The 14,223-nt window shown below is 33.5% G+C and overlaps 2 protein-coding genes across 3 annotated transcripts; both read left to right on the top strand.

Moving 5' to 3' along the window:
* Window positions 1–757: 757 nt before the first annotated feature.
* Window positions 758–5,355, top strand: LOC114719712 (endo-1,3;1,4-beta-D-glucanase-like). Its single transcript, XM_028905226.1, has 7 exons — window positions 758–961; window positions 1,551–1,572; window positions 2,616–2,742; window positions 3,058–3,148; window positions 3,365–3,454; window positions 3,907–4,007; window positions 4,874–5,355. The coding sequence occupies exons 1-7, from the start codon at window positions 814–816 to the stop codon at window positions 5,012–5,014; spliced, it is 720 nt and encodes a 239-aa protein (XP_028761059.1). The 5' UTR covers window positions 758–813; the 3' UTR covers window positions 5,015–5,355.
* Window positions 5,356–8,246: 2,891 nt separating this feature from the next.
* LOC114719713 (endo-1,3;1,4-beta-D-glucanase-like) lies at window positions 8,247–12,792 on the top strand. 2 transcript variants are annotated; one of them, XM_028905227.1, is made up of 7 exons: window positions 8,247–8,580; window positions 9,169–9,190; window positions 10,014–10,140; window positions 10,416–10,506; window positions 10,702–10,791; window positions 11,222–11,322; window positions 12,255–12,792. In XM_028905227.1, exons 1-7 carry the CDS (start codon window positions 8,433–8,435, stop codon window positions 12,393–12,395), a joined length of 720 nt encoding a protein of 239 aa, XP_028761060.1. In that variant the 5' UTR covers window positions 8,247–8,432; the 3' UTR covers window positions 12,396–12,792. The 2 variants fall into 2 exon arrangements, with proteins under 2 accessions (XP_028761060.1, XP_028761061.1); XM_028905228.1 differs by lacking the exon at window positions 11,222–11,322 and having other exon boundaries at window positions 12,255–12,289.
* The last annotated feature ends 1,431 nt before the right edge of the window (window positions 12,793–14,223 follow it).

Genomic DNA, 14,223 nt, shown 5'->3' with positions numbered 1-14,223 from the left:
TAGTGCCAAATTCATTTATTTACATCTTCCTACTAGTGCATGGTTATTGTTTTAGTTTTATTTCTTAAAATAATAACAAATAAAATGTTCTTATATAATATCGGAGTATAATACAATTAGATCATCAAACTAAACCTAAAAGCTTTAAATTTTGGAATATTGTATTCTTAACAAAAATGTAAAAGATGCAAATAATTGTTGATAATTTCATTCTTTGTGTATTAGAACAACCTACCCTCAAATTTGGCTGTTTTTTTTCCTGTAATTATTATATTCTTCTTTGAAGTAAGATTTGATTGAGGTATGGAGTGGTTAATGCTGCTTTTAAGTTGGGTGGTATAATTGAGAGCAATTTTATACTATTTTTTTTTAAATTAAGGCAAAATGTCACTGGAAAAAAAATGTCCCATTTGCTTTTTATAATGGATGTTTATTGTTTTAACTTTATTTCTTTGACTAATCACATTCTTATAAAGTCTCAGAAAATCTTTTTATTTCTTGGTAGAAAAGTCTCAGAAATCTTTAATCTCAATTCTCAAGCATTTAACATGAAAAATCCCCCCCCCCCCCAAAAAAAACGAAAAAAAAACAATCCCCAAACACGGAAGCGGAACGAAGGTGAAAAAAGAAGCGAACGCAATGGGGCTTCCGTTTGTGTGGTCCTCCTTCCTCAATCATCAATAAGCAGGCCCCAGAAACGTCCGTTCATCGTGATTAAATACCCCCAAGTCCCTGTAATAGAGGAATTATCGAGCTTCGGTCTCCATCGTGCATTGTGTTTGTGATTACTGGAACCAGAAGAAGAAGCAAGAAATGTCAGGTCCAGAGTGTTGCTCAAACCCGCCAACGCTCAACCCCAGTGCTGGAGCTGGCCGTGTTGAGAAAGTTGGTGGCATAGATACTTATGTCACCGGCTCCGCCGACTCCAAGCTTGCCGTTCTTCTGATCTCCGATGTTTATGGTAATTTAATTTTACCACTTGTTTCACTTTGTCTTCTTTGAAGCATCTTTATTTTGTGATCAATTTTGTTAGTTGTAGGCTCGGGGGACCTATTCGAGCTATACAGAAGATTTTGTTCGAAAGATCTAATAAATTCCAATTATCATGTTTATGCTTTGAGTTGTTGACGCCATTTATTTCTGTGATGTGTGATTTTACTTCTGGAAGTCTACTTACTACTCTGAATAAGTTTGATTTATTATAACTATAATCTAGCAAAACAATTGTATAGAAACACCTTTTTGAGGCTGAATGGGGCACAAGCTCGTTTCTTTTGGGTTCCAAAATGCCGTTTGGGCTGAATTTAACTGTTATCTGCATATCTCTGTTCAAATATATGTGCGTTATATGGTCTGGTGAAAAGTTAAAACCCGAAAATACGTATATTTTCCTATGCATGCACGATACCATCATTTTTACCCAGCTAAAGATTGCTAAAGTCAGTATCTTTTGGAGGCTGTGGTCTCTACATGGATATATAATAACATGTATTAGCCCTAGATGTTAATAATATCATCTTTTAACTTCGCATGTTCAACTTGTCCTGCAGGTTATGAAGCACCAAATTTGAGGTACGACTAATTCTTTCTGCTTCTCTTGTTACTTATTTTGGCTGGTATAGTTATTTTCATAGGAAGTTATTTATTTTGGTCTCCTGTTTGCATTAAACTGTATTATAGTTGGATTTCATTAGTTGTTATGTTCAGAACCTGAAAATTCTTTGAAATTGGTGTCTGTTGTAACTAAAGTGATGACAACAGTCAATGGTCTTTTTAGGTTATTCAATTTTTTATTTATAAACGTTTCGGTTTATTGGCTTCTGCTGGTAATAATAAAATCCCAGTGCATTTCTACCTATCCAAATTAATGGTATGATAGTTGAACCAACTTGTCCTCTTTATACCGTTAGCTCAGCTTCTGCTTCATGTGGGGGACAGAATTTAATTTTGATGAAGAAATAATAAACTGACTATCCGTCTCTTATCTCCAAAATCAAATAGATGCACTAAGTATAATTTCAAGATCATGGTCTGTGAAAGCAATGCTGCATGATATCTGTGACACATTGATACGAACCGGGGGCCTTTACTAGTTTATTGTTCAGTGAATTATTATGTTTTATGTGTTTTATGTTTTATTATGTGTCCTGTATTGACTGTTACAAGTGTCCAGCGTTGGTTACATCATTGTTAGTTTTATACGGATAGGATAAGGTGGTTATTTTCAGCTTATGTACCATACTATAAATATCGTACATGTATTCTGCCGAAAGGGGAGATGAATGAAAAGCATTATTCAGTTTGCCTTAAACTACCTCTTCTCCTAGAATTTCAGATTCTGGTTCTAGGCTCTCTCTCTCTCCCCCTCCCTTATCTTTCTTTTTCTCTTCTCTTCTCTTCCCCTTTCTTTCTGTCCTAACTCTCAAGATCTAACACACATGTAGGTATAAAACTAGGTTATCGATTTTCTTAGATGGTAAGTGGTGATATTATTATCTGGTTTGACTATTTGTCTGCTCTTTCTTTGATTTCTTTCTTTCTCACTACAATTTTTCAGACATGCTTAATAAGTATGTTCTCCCGTAAAGGAAGATTATTCGTTTTCTGTTGTGAAGGAAGCTTGCGGACAAGGTTGCTGCTGCAGGGTATTATGTAGTTGTTCCTGATTTCCTCCATGGCGATCCTTTTGCTCCTGAGAAAGCTGACAGACCAGTATCTGTTTGGATAAAAGATCATCCGCAGGTTAGATCCTATGTTAATTGTTATGATACTTGAACAAATTTTATTTTACAGTTTATTGTTTTATTTTTAAAAGAATAACCTTTTTTTAATTTCATCTGAATAAAATCTTGTGCACCCGTTCTAGGAAATTTTCTTCTCAATGATAGGGTTTGGATTTTGGGATCAAGCATTATGAATTGGAGGAATAAATGTAGACTAATCATCCTTTTATTTGTAAACTTCTCTGATGCTGTCATGTTGTATAATACATTACTCTCTGATGCTGTCATGTTGTATAATACATCATTCTCTGACGCTGTCATGTTGTTCTATTAGGACAAAGGTATTGAGGTCGCTAAACCTGTAATCGAAGCCTTAAAAGGTAAAGGTGTTTCAGCAATTGGAGCTGCTGGTTTTTGCTGGGGTGGTGAGTGCCTCTCGTTCCGCTTTGTTTTTTTTTTTTTTTGGTGGCTTTTATGTTTCTCCTTTTGTGTACATAACCGTTTCAGATCTTTGTAGGTGTATGTATTGCATCCATTTAATCACAAATGAATTTATAATTGAATTAGTAGTTATACAATGATTTCGTTCATCTTCTTGAGTGATGCTGACGTTTTTTTTTTTTTTCCTTTTCCTTTCTCAGCCAAGGTTGTAACTGAGGTTGCAAGACACGGACTTATTAATGCTGCTGTGCTATTACACCCATCATTTGTCACTGTGGATGACATCAACAGTATGCTTTTTAAATGCTTCATTTTCTTGTTAAGTTACATATCCTGTTTTAGGGGGAGAAGTATAGTATTTTCAAAAGGAGAAAAATTATCAGAATTTTGTTGCAGCTTTTAGTTAAATGATCAGTTTAAGCATGTTGTTTAAAAGACTTTTCAATTTCATGGAGGTCTGTTCATATGATATATGCTTTGGGAGGGCAATTATTTCCCGAACAGGAGTTATTTACATGGGTTTTGTATCTAGCTCTTTTGGAATTTTTTATTAAACTTCTTTTGCCGTACTTGATCTATAATTGATCATGCAATGATTTGCATGATATTAGAATTTAGGAACTTAGTCCATTCCAATTCATCCTCATACTTCTGAGATATCAAATGGAAATTGCAAAGGATGTTCTCAAAGGAGTCATAGATATTTACATGGTGGGCAGTCAATAATTGAATTCTCTTACAGGCGTTGAAATTCCAGTTGCTATACTGGGAGCTGAGACTGACAAAATTTCTCCTCCAGAACTTGTTAAACAGTTCGAACAAATCCTATCTGCTAAGCCTGGGGTAAGATTTAACCCCATCCCCGTTTCTTAGTGATGAAGTATCATTCTTTTAATTTTCTTATTAAGGGAATTTACGTAATTTAGTTATACCTTAATAACCCTGCTGAAATCGTACAACATTTTTTTAGCTCGAAAAGGTTGTGTTCTTTTCCCACCTTGGATGGGTGGGGACGAGTTGTATTTGTTGCATATATCTGTATCTCTGAGCACATTCCGTCTTTATCATCATATGCCATTCAGACCTTTCTGAGGTAATTGATAACATGATTACATTTTAATCTTATCTTCTACACCTGAGCTATGGCTGTTCGTTCTAATTTATGTTCAATAACAGTAAATTTGTCCATAAATTTGTGTCGAAAACAAGCCCTACATTAGCATTGATACATTGTATGGCAGACTTTGATGCATAAAGGCATGCCGTTAATACTGTGATGACAATGGAATCCAGCATGTTTCATACCATGGCTTAGTCTGCACTTTCTGGAAATTCTCACTTTCATGGTAATCCGGACAAGAAGAACTTGAGCACCCTAATCACGCAATCAATTCGAATGTCTAATTTGACATCCTACTATTGGATTCAGTTTCCAGAAAACCTCAACTGATTGCTGTTTCCATCTCATTGAGTACCTACACATATGTAGGGAAATGCCAGCCTCCTATCCTTTGTTTGAAAGATCATTTTGTCCTCGTTATGTTTTGGCTGTTTTTATGTTTGTTACGATTATCCTTCTATCTTTCAGTTGAACATTCCTAGAGCAGTTGTTTGCATTTTATTGTAAAACCAGTTTGGCTATCCTTTTTCTTCTTTGTATGGCTATCTGTATTTAAGATGTCGCTGATTAACATGTTTGTTTTGTGCAGGTTCCTAGTTTTGTGAAAATATTTCCTCAAGTTGCACACGGTTGGACTGTGAGGTACAACACTGAAGATGCTAAAGCAGTGTCGGCAGCAGAAGAGGCGCATCAGGACTTGTTAACCTGGTTTGCCAAGCACCTTAAGTGAGAAATCTTGTTCTGATGGCCTTGTACCATGGTGGCATGAAAGCCATAGGAGATTGTAGATTCAATCCTGATTGTTACCTCAAGTCAATTAGATTATCAGTATTCAATCTACAAGCACGTAACTACATAGTTCGTGTAGATTGTCCTGTGATGTTGCTGCTGATTTGTTCGAGTGGCATTGTACACAGAGTCAAACTCAAAGCATAGCATGTTCATTGCAATGTATTAAAGACTGGAGATATAAATTTCAAAAATTTTATGTACATGCCATTGTAGGCTGATGCCATGTGTATTAATTGAAAAAAAACATCAACTGAAAAAAAATGCGCAATTTGCCTTAAATATGTAGGTTTGTGAGTTTATTTCTTCTTTTTTTTTTTGTCAACTTAAATATGTACTTTTTCTGTCCTTTATTATAAGATCTAATTTTTTGAATGGGTCTATTCCTTTTTATAAGATCCTCTTTGAGTTTGTCTGAGCATTTATTGCAGTATTACCTATTTTACTTCTAATTTAATGCATTTAATACATTCTCTTTTTTCATTTATCTCACTATTATTTTTTCACATTTACCCATTTATATATATGGGTATATCTAAAAAAAAATTATATTTGTTATATATTAATTGCTTTTAACTAATTTTAACTTTTTTCCTTAAATCGCGTAATTTAGTTAAAATAATCTTATAATAAGGGATGGAGGGAGTATTGTTGTTGTTTTTATTTTATGTCTTTAAATATCAATAAATGAAATGTTCTTGGGTAAAATAGGTAAGGCCTATTTAACTATTTTGATTAGATTAAAGAAGTTAGGTAAGTTAGTTAATTATAAGAAATATGACATGTTTTTTCTAAAAAATATTATCTTCCTTATATATCCTCTCTCTCTCCTACTTGATTATAGTTGAGGGAGTATCCATAGGAGTAATTTAGAAAAAATTGATAAATATGAAAAATAAGTCTTATAGGGTCAAAATTAACTTAACAATTAGGTCCTATATTAAAGACTGAATGAGTATGTTTTTTCAATTATACTCTTATTTACAAAAAAAAAATTACATGAGAGATAATGAATGAAAACTTATTACCAAGAAATAATAAGTAGCATATACTTAATGGGAGTAAAAGTGAAAATATTAGTTTAAAATTTCAGACAGAGAATTTTTTTTTTTTTTTATATTTAGACACATCACCATAAAAGACTAGTATGAAATGTTTGATGTGTCAACGACCAGCTTTATTTCATCAGGAGATTGACCGTATGAATTGTACAGTGGCATGCTATGAAATGGTTGATTTTTATATATATATATATAGGGGGCTTGATTCATTCAGAATAATTTACCATTAGATCTAGCTAAACTTGCTTTGAAGCTTTAAACTTTGAAATATTCTTGATAGTAAAGTCTTAATATGCAAGTAAGTGCAGCTAGTTTGATTCCTTTAATATTAAAACGGGTCAAATTTTGCTGTTTCTTCTTATTGATTATTATGCTTCTTTGAAATACGATTGATGATATTTGGGAATTGGCATGATTCATTCACGTTTATTAGGTGGTTTAATTGAAGCATTTTTACATATCCCCCTTATGTGGCTGTGTGCTGTTTTAATTTAGTTCTTTATCTAACCATATTCTTGAGAGGTAATGCTAGATCCCAGCTATATTATAATTCATGAAATATGTGTAAAATAGTTATTTACAGCATGTAACAATAAAAACACTTGAATTGAATTTTTTAAATAATTATATATCAATATAATTTTAGAAATAATTTTTTAAAAAAAACGTGCTTAAGTTAAATCTCAACATACAAGTACAACTAAAAGAGTTCTATATGTTCTTATTGTCAACAAGAACCTGAATATTTAATGCATATTGCGATATTAATCATCTGTTTTTCTCATCCAAAACGTGATATTTATTATTAAATAAATATGGCAGATATGGCGTAGGTTTAGTAATCAAATGGGCAATTAGAATTATTTAAATGCTTCAATGGCATATTTTTATCGCTTCAATGGTAAATTATATAATACTTGAACTAAAATTGTTTGATTGGAAAATCTTACACAAATGTTCTCTCTTAAAACTCAAAACCTGATTCTTTTCTCACTTAATTTTTTTTTTTTTGGTTTCGAAGAGGCAATCAGTGACATTTCATGCCATAATCACTCATGAAATTTGTTAAGATTATAAAAATATTGAAATATGTCAGGGCCTTGTGACCCAGTTGATTAGGAAATAGTATGATCGGTGTTGGATTATAGGGGGGAAAAATTGAAACCTTTATAATATCTTCACTTCTTAATAAAAAAGTTAGTTTGACTTTTAATTTGATTCTAAATATAAGACTATAATTTACTTTGTCTCTTATATTTATTTTTTTTAAGATAATCCTTGTAGTACTTACACATGTTAAATATTTAATCAAATAATACTTGATTGTAAGAATATTTTAGGTAAAACAATACCTATTTACTCCTCTAGTCCTTAATATAGAATCTAATTGTTGAGTTGATTTTGGTACTAAATATAAAACCTATTTATCATATTTATCAATTTTTTCTAAATTATCTCTATAAATAACCCCCCAACCATAATTAAGTAGAAGAGAGAAAAGAAATGTTAAAGAAGATGATCACAGTGTTTTAGGAAAAAACATGTCATATTTCTTATAATTAACTAACTTACCAAACTTTCTCAATCTAATCAAATAGTTAAATATGTCTTATATTAAAGATCGAAGGAGTATTATAAATAATTAACTTAATTAATTTTTTTAATCTATTCAAATTATTCAACTAGTTATATCATAAACACTTCTTAGCATTATCAATAATAATGTCTGCAATGGGTGAGGCATGAGAGGGACCCTGATCTAATTCATCCTTTAGAAAGTCCATAAACCACTACTTTGGTCTTAGACTAATTTAAATATATTAATAAAATAAGTTAAGTTAATTATTTGTAATAAATAGTTATTATTTTTTTAAATAGTTTTACTAATAAAATTATTAGTTAAAACTACTATTATTAAAAAGATTATTTAAAAAAATATAAAAAATATAAAAGATAATATAGATTAAAATTTTATATTTAAAAGTGAAATAAAAGTTATACTGAGAATTGTAGTACGTGGTATTAATTTTCGTGTCCTTATATTTTGAATAAAAGAAAAATCGCATTTTTCGGTTGTTGCATTTGGCCGTTTCTCGTTAACGTTGAACGTCACTGTTGACGCCAATCGAACTTCCGTTTGTGGTCCTTCCTCCTCACTCATCTAGAAGCAGGCTGCAGGCCCCTGAAAGTTCCGTTCATCGCCATTAAATGCCTCCAGGTCCCTCGTAAGAGAGGAAGCATCGAGCTTTCATCTTCACTGTGTGTTGTGATTACTGGAGTCAGAAGAACAATCAAGAAATGTCAGGCCCAGAGTGTTGCTCAAACCCTCCAACCCTCAACCCAGCTGCTGGAGCTGGCCATGTTCAGAAAGTTGGTGGCATAGATACTTATGTCACTGGCACCGCCGACTCCAAGCTTGCCGTTCTTCTGATTGCTGATGTTTTTGGTAATTTATTCATTTTTATCACTTCTTTCACTTCCATGAAGCATCTTTGTTTTCTTATATGCCTATAAATGATACTCTGTCAAGTTCCCATTCCCGGTTTACAGAAGGTATTTGTTCAAAAGATCTAATAAATTCCAGTTATCATGTTTCAGTTTTGATTAACCGATGCCATTTATTTCTGTGACATGGGGTTTTACTTCTGGAAGTCTATTCTGAATCTTATTATTGCATGATAAAGCATTGTTTAGAGGCCCCCGTTTTTGGATGAATGGGGCAGAAGTTTAGAATTTGTCTATTTTTTGTTCCCACATGCCTTTTGGGCCGCATGTGTATTTGTTTTTTGCTTTTCTCTGTCCAAATACATGTGCATGATAGATTTTGGTTAGAAGGTGTATTTTCACTTGAATAACTATTTTGGTTCAATTTAAGATTTTTGCATGCACACGATATGGCTTTTTATCGTGCTAAAGAATACTAAAAGTATCTTTTAGAGGCTGGGGTCTTTACTTCGACTTGATGATAGCATGTATCAGCTCTGGACGTAAATCAATATAATTTCTAACTTCGCACGTTCAACTTGTCCTGCAGGTTATGAAGCACCAAATTTGAGGTACGACTAACTTATCTGTCTGCTTTTCTTGTTTCTTATTTTAGCCGGTATACTTGTTTTCGTAGTAAATTACTTAGGTGTCCTGTTCGCATCAAACTGTATTATAGCTGGACACCATGATCTGTTAGATTTGGTACCTGAAAATTCTTTGAATGTGATTCTATTGTAATTAAAGGGATGAAAATAGTCAATAGTTTTTACTCTCTTAAGTTATTGTTTGGGTGTCACTTTGGAAGGGATTTCTATTGTAATTGAGGAAATGAAAATAGTCAATAGTCTTTTAAGTTATTCATTTTTTCCTTTTATCTACATCTTCGGTGATTGACATCCACTGCTAATAATATATGGATTTCTATCTATTAAAATTCAAATCCATGTTTTCTTGGATCCAATTGCTCATTTCTATTATGCATTCGTGAATTCATGAGGTTTAGTATGGAAGATAATCTGCATGGTGTGGTAGTTGAGCCAACTTGTCCTCTTCATGCCATTAGCTCGGCTTCTGCTTCAGGTGGCAGACAGAATTTAATTTTGTTGAAGAAATAATAAAAGGGCTATCTATCTTTTACCATGCCAAAATTAAATAGATGCACTTAGTGTAATTTAGTGATCATCGTTTTTAAAAGTGAGGATGTCTGATGTCTATGATATATGTAGGTATATAACTAGGTTATTGATTTTCTTATAGGTGATATGATTATCTAGTTTGACTATATTCTTCAGCTCTTTCTTTGATTTCTTTCTCTCTCATTGCAAATTTTTGGATGTGCTTAATGGGATATGTTCCCTTCGGAAGTAAAACCATTTGTTTTTGGTTGTGAAGGAAGCTTGCGGACAAGGTTGCTGCTGCAGGGTATTATGTAGTTGTTCCTGATTTCTTCCACGGTGATCCTTTTGTTCCTGAGAAAGCTGACAGGCCATTATCTGTTTGGATAAAAGATCATGCACCGGTTAGTGTTTATGTTTATTTTTATGATATTTGAACACTTTTTATTTTACAATATCTTGTTTTATTTAAAAAGAAAACTCTTTTTTCCCCCCCCCCCCCGGAATTTCACCTGAATGAAATCTTTTTGCATACTTACTAGAAAAATTCCTTCTCAATGTTATGGTTTGGATTTTGGGGTCAAACACTATGGATTGGAAAAGATAAATGTCTGATAATCTTGCTTCATTTGTAAGCTGTAATACATTATTCTCTGATTCTCTCATTTTGTTCTGTTAGGAGAAAGGCATTGAAGTTGCTAAACCTGTAATTGAAGCCTTAAAAATTGAAGGTGTTTCAGCAATTGGGGCTGCTGGTTTTTGCTGGGGTGGTGAGTGCCGCTCATCCCATTCTCTCCTTCCCCCCCCCCCCCAAAAAAAAAAAAAACTCATTTTGTGCATCTAGCAGTTTCAGATCTTTATAGGTGTATGTATTTCATCTATTTATCACAATTTATGAATTAGCAGCCATACAGTGGTTTTACTCAACTGTTTTGAGTGATGGTGACACGTATTTTTCTTCTCAGCCAAGGCTGTGGTTGAAGTTGCAAGACACGGACTTCTCAATGTTGCTGTGCTATTACATCCATCATTTGTCACTGTCGAGGACATCAAGAGTATGCTTTTTAACTGCTTTATTGTCTTGTTAAGTTGCATACTCTGTTTCTGGGAAAAAAATATATCATCTGCATTTCCTAAGGGAGGAAAACTATCAGAATTTTCTTGCAGCTTTTACTTGTATGATCAGTTTAAGCATGTCCCGTAAGAGTCTTTTAAATTGCATGGAGATTTGTTCATGTGATATATGCTTTGAGAGGGCAGTTATTTACATTGGTTTTGTATACAGTTCTTTTGAAATTTTGTATTAAACTTCTTTTGTTTTAATTGATGGTGCAATGATTATCATATTATTAGGATTTAGCTACTTATTCGATTCAGATTCATTCTCTAATTTCTGAGAGATCAAACAAAAATTGCAAAGGAAGGTCTTAAAGCAGTTACTGATATTTACATGATGTAGCAGTCGATAATTAAATTCTCTTACAGGTGTTGAAATTCCAATTACTATACTCGGAGCTGAGCTTGACAAAATTTCTCCTCCAGAACTTGTTAAACAGTTCGAACAAATCCTATCTGCTAAGCCTGCGGTACCATTTTTGCCCTCTCTTTGTGAAGTACTATTCTTTTGTTTCTCTATGAAGAGAATTTATGTAATTTGATTATAACTTGACAATTTGCCAACAACGTCAATTTCATGTTGATATAATGAAATCTGCTGAAATCATACAAATATTTTACAGCCAAAAATGTTTTGTACTTTTTCCATTTTGGATGTGTGATGACAGGTTGGATTTATTTGATAACTATTGAGTATATTCCATCGTTATCAGCCTATTCTGCTGGGTATCATGCTTTTCACTATTCACCCGTTTCTGGGATAATTGGTAACATGATTACATTTTCATCTTATCTTGTGCACTTGTGCTGTTGATGTTTATTCTAATTTATGTCAAACACTATTAAAGTTGTCCGTATAATTCAGTAGAAAACAATCTTTTTTTCCCCCTTGAAATTACCTTAGTATCAATTCATCGTATTTGTGTAGCAGCACAATGTCATGCATTGTTTACTGTCATGACAATAGGATTTAGTATGTTTGGTGCTATGACTCAGTCTTCATATTTTGGAAATTCTCACTTTCATGATCATGTGCGCAAGAACATGAAAACCCTAATCATGCAATCAATTCAAGTGTCTAATTTGACATCCTAATATTGGAAGAAAATGATTTCTTATCGGTTTTTGGAAAATCTTATTACCGATTGCTGTCTCCACTTCATTGATTACATACACGTTGATGGGAGGATGCTAACCTCCTATCTTTTTTGAAAGATAATGTTGCCGTTGCTATCTTTTGTCTGTTTTTAAGCTTGTTACCATTGTCATCATTCAGTTGAAAATTCCTAGGGCATTTGTTTGATTTAAATATAAAAGCAGTTTGGCTATCTTCACCGTTTTTTAATTTTTTACGGCTATCTATATTTGATATGTCCCTGATTAACATGATTGTTTTGTGCAGGTTCCTAGTTTTGTGAAAATATTTCCTCAAGTTGCGCACGGTTGGACTGTGAGGTACAACACTGAAGATGCTAAAGCAGTGTCGGCAGCCGAAGAGGCGCATCAGGACTTGTTGAACTGGTTTGCCAAGCACCTAAAGTGAGAAATCCTGTTCTGCGCAAATCTTCTATGGGTATTATATCGCACATTAGAGTAGAAGACATATATCAGTATTCAATCCACATGCATGTAACTACATAATACATGTAGATGTCCTTTGATGTTGCTGCTGATTTGTTGGAGCAGCAAGTCATGTGCATTGTGTCAGAGCATAGTACTAGTTGTCGGGAAATAAATGATGGGGTGTCACTTGGACTTGAATCCCACTGCTAGGTTGAATGGAACAATAATTCTTTCTGTAATTGGAGCTTGTGACGTTTTCATTTGAGATATCAATCTATCATATTTTAAGGTGTTGTTTTAAAAATCTAATATGCTGCTTCTGTCAATGTAACTTTTGACGTTGTGTAATTTGAATTCTCAAAGTCTTAAATTCTCCATCTTGCCTCCTCATGTTGTCTCTATTACAACGCTTCTTCCTCTTTTTCTAAAATGGTAGCCTTTTTTTGAGATTCAATCTGTAATTAATGCCTTGATAAAATAACCCACTTTGGCCTTTGATGAAATCTCATAAATCCCTTTAAAAGAACATTTTATCAACTTACACTTTAACCTTGTGTTTGCATCCATCCACAATAATCAAGGCCTTGAACTTTCTCCATTGATAGCCATAACCAGGTTTGCTGGGTCATTTCCTTAAAGTCTAATTTTTACGGTGAAGGTGGATGCCTGCTTGTCTGTCTTGATTTCCAGAAGCAGATATTCTCAAGTGGACCGGTTCTATTAAAGGAACACTAAAGTCAATTTTTGACTTGATTTATGATAGGACCCCTAACAAATGCTTCCAAAATTGATCATGTAAGGTATAGATTTACTCCCGAAAATAAAAATAAAAGCTTTTATACAATACACAGATACATAGAGCATTATAGAAAACCCACTTTGATGTTACTGCTACTGAGACAAATGACACTGATAGAAGGGGGATAATTATTTTTTTCAGATGAGGATAACAAATAGAAAAAGAGATTAATCCACACACGCTACAAACAAACTTTTAATCGTAGAGAGCGGAATCTCTAAAAACATAACGAGAGAGGAATGGCTCCCTACACCAAAGCTTGACTTGAAAAGTTTTTCTTCCTCCGCCTTCGCCCTTCCCCATTCATCTCTTTATACATACACTTCTAACTTTCCAACTTGCTTCTCTTAGCTTTTCATCATGACTACCTACTTTTGCTCCTCTACTTTTTCTGTCTCGTCCGGTTCTGAACCCTTGTATTTTCTTCTAGACCAGTTTTTCCCCGTTTTCTTCCCTCTTGACACTCCTTTATGTCTGGTTGTGAGTTTTGGCGGCAGTGTCCTATCAATTTGTTTGTTTTTTGTAAATGTCAAGCTGAGAAACTTGATAATTTTTTATCTGGAAACATTTGGGGAAGTTGAAGTAAAGCAAAGTCTGAATATTTATTTATGAAATCTGGCACGAAGCAGCATGCAAGGATAATGAATAAGGAAATGAATTTCTTCCAGGTATCCAAGGAGCAGTGTTAATGATTGCTCCGAATTCTTGGATGCAGTGTATGTCTGCATTTCTGATGGGAGTTTTCAAACCCAGATGATGCCTTTCTGGTTGAATTTGCTAGAAGATGAAATGGATTTTCTTTCTTTCTTTCTTTTTGATGGAAAGGTGAAATGTATTGGTGCTTGGTTTCACGGATTTGTTTGGCAGTTAAGATCGTCAGTTATGTGCAAGTGTTTGAACAAGTCATTATGCTGAAGGAATAAAGTTCGTTTCATTTCCTGAAATTGACCAAACAAGTGTTTTTTCTTGAAATAAATCTCAGTACAGTGAGTTCTAGAAATTTGGATTC

This window comes from Neltuma alba, unplaced genomic scaffold (assembly GCF_004799145.2).
Source record: "Neltuma alba isolate B1F8T4 unplaced genomic scaffold, ASM479914v2 tig00011939_pilon, whole genome shotgun sequence".
Classification (NCBI taxonomy): Eukaryota; Viridiplantae; Streptophyta; class Magnoliopsida; order Fabales; family Fabaceae; genus Neltuma; species Neltuma alba.
Note: the sequence above shows the minus strand (reverse complement) of the source record. Positions and strands in the feature narration are given on the sequence as shown.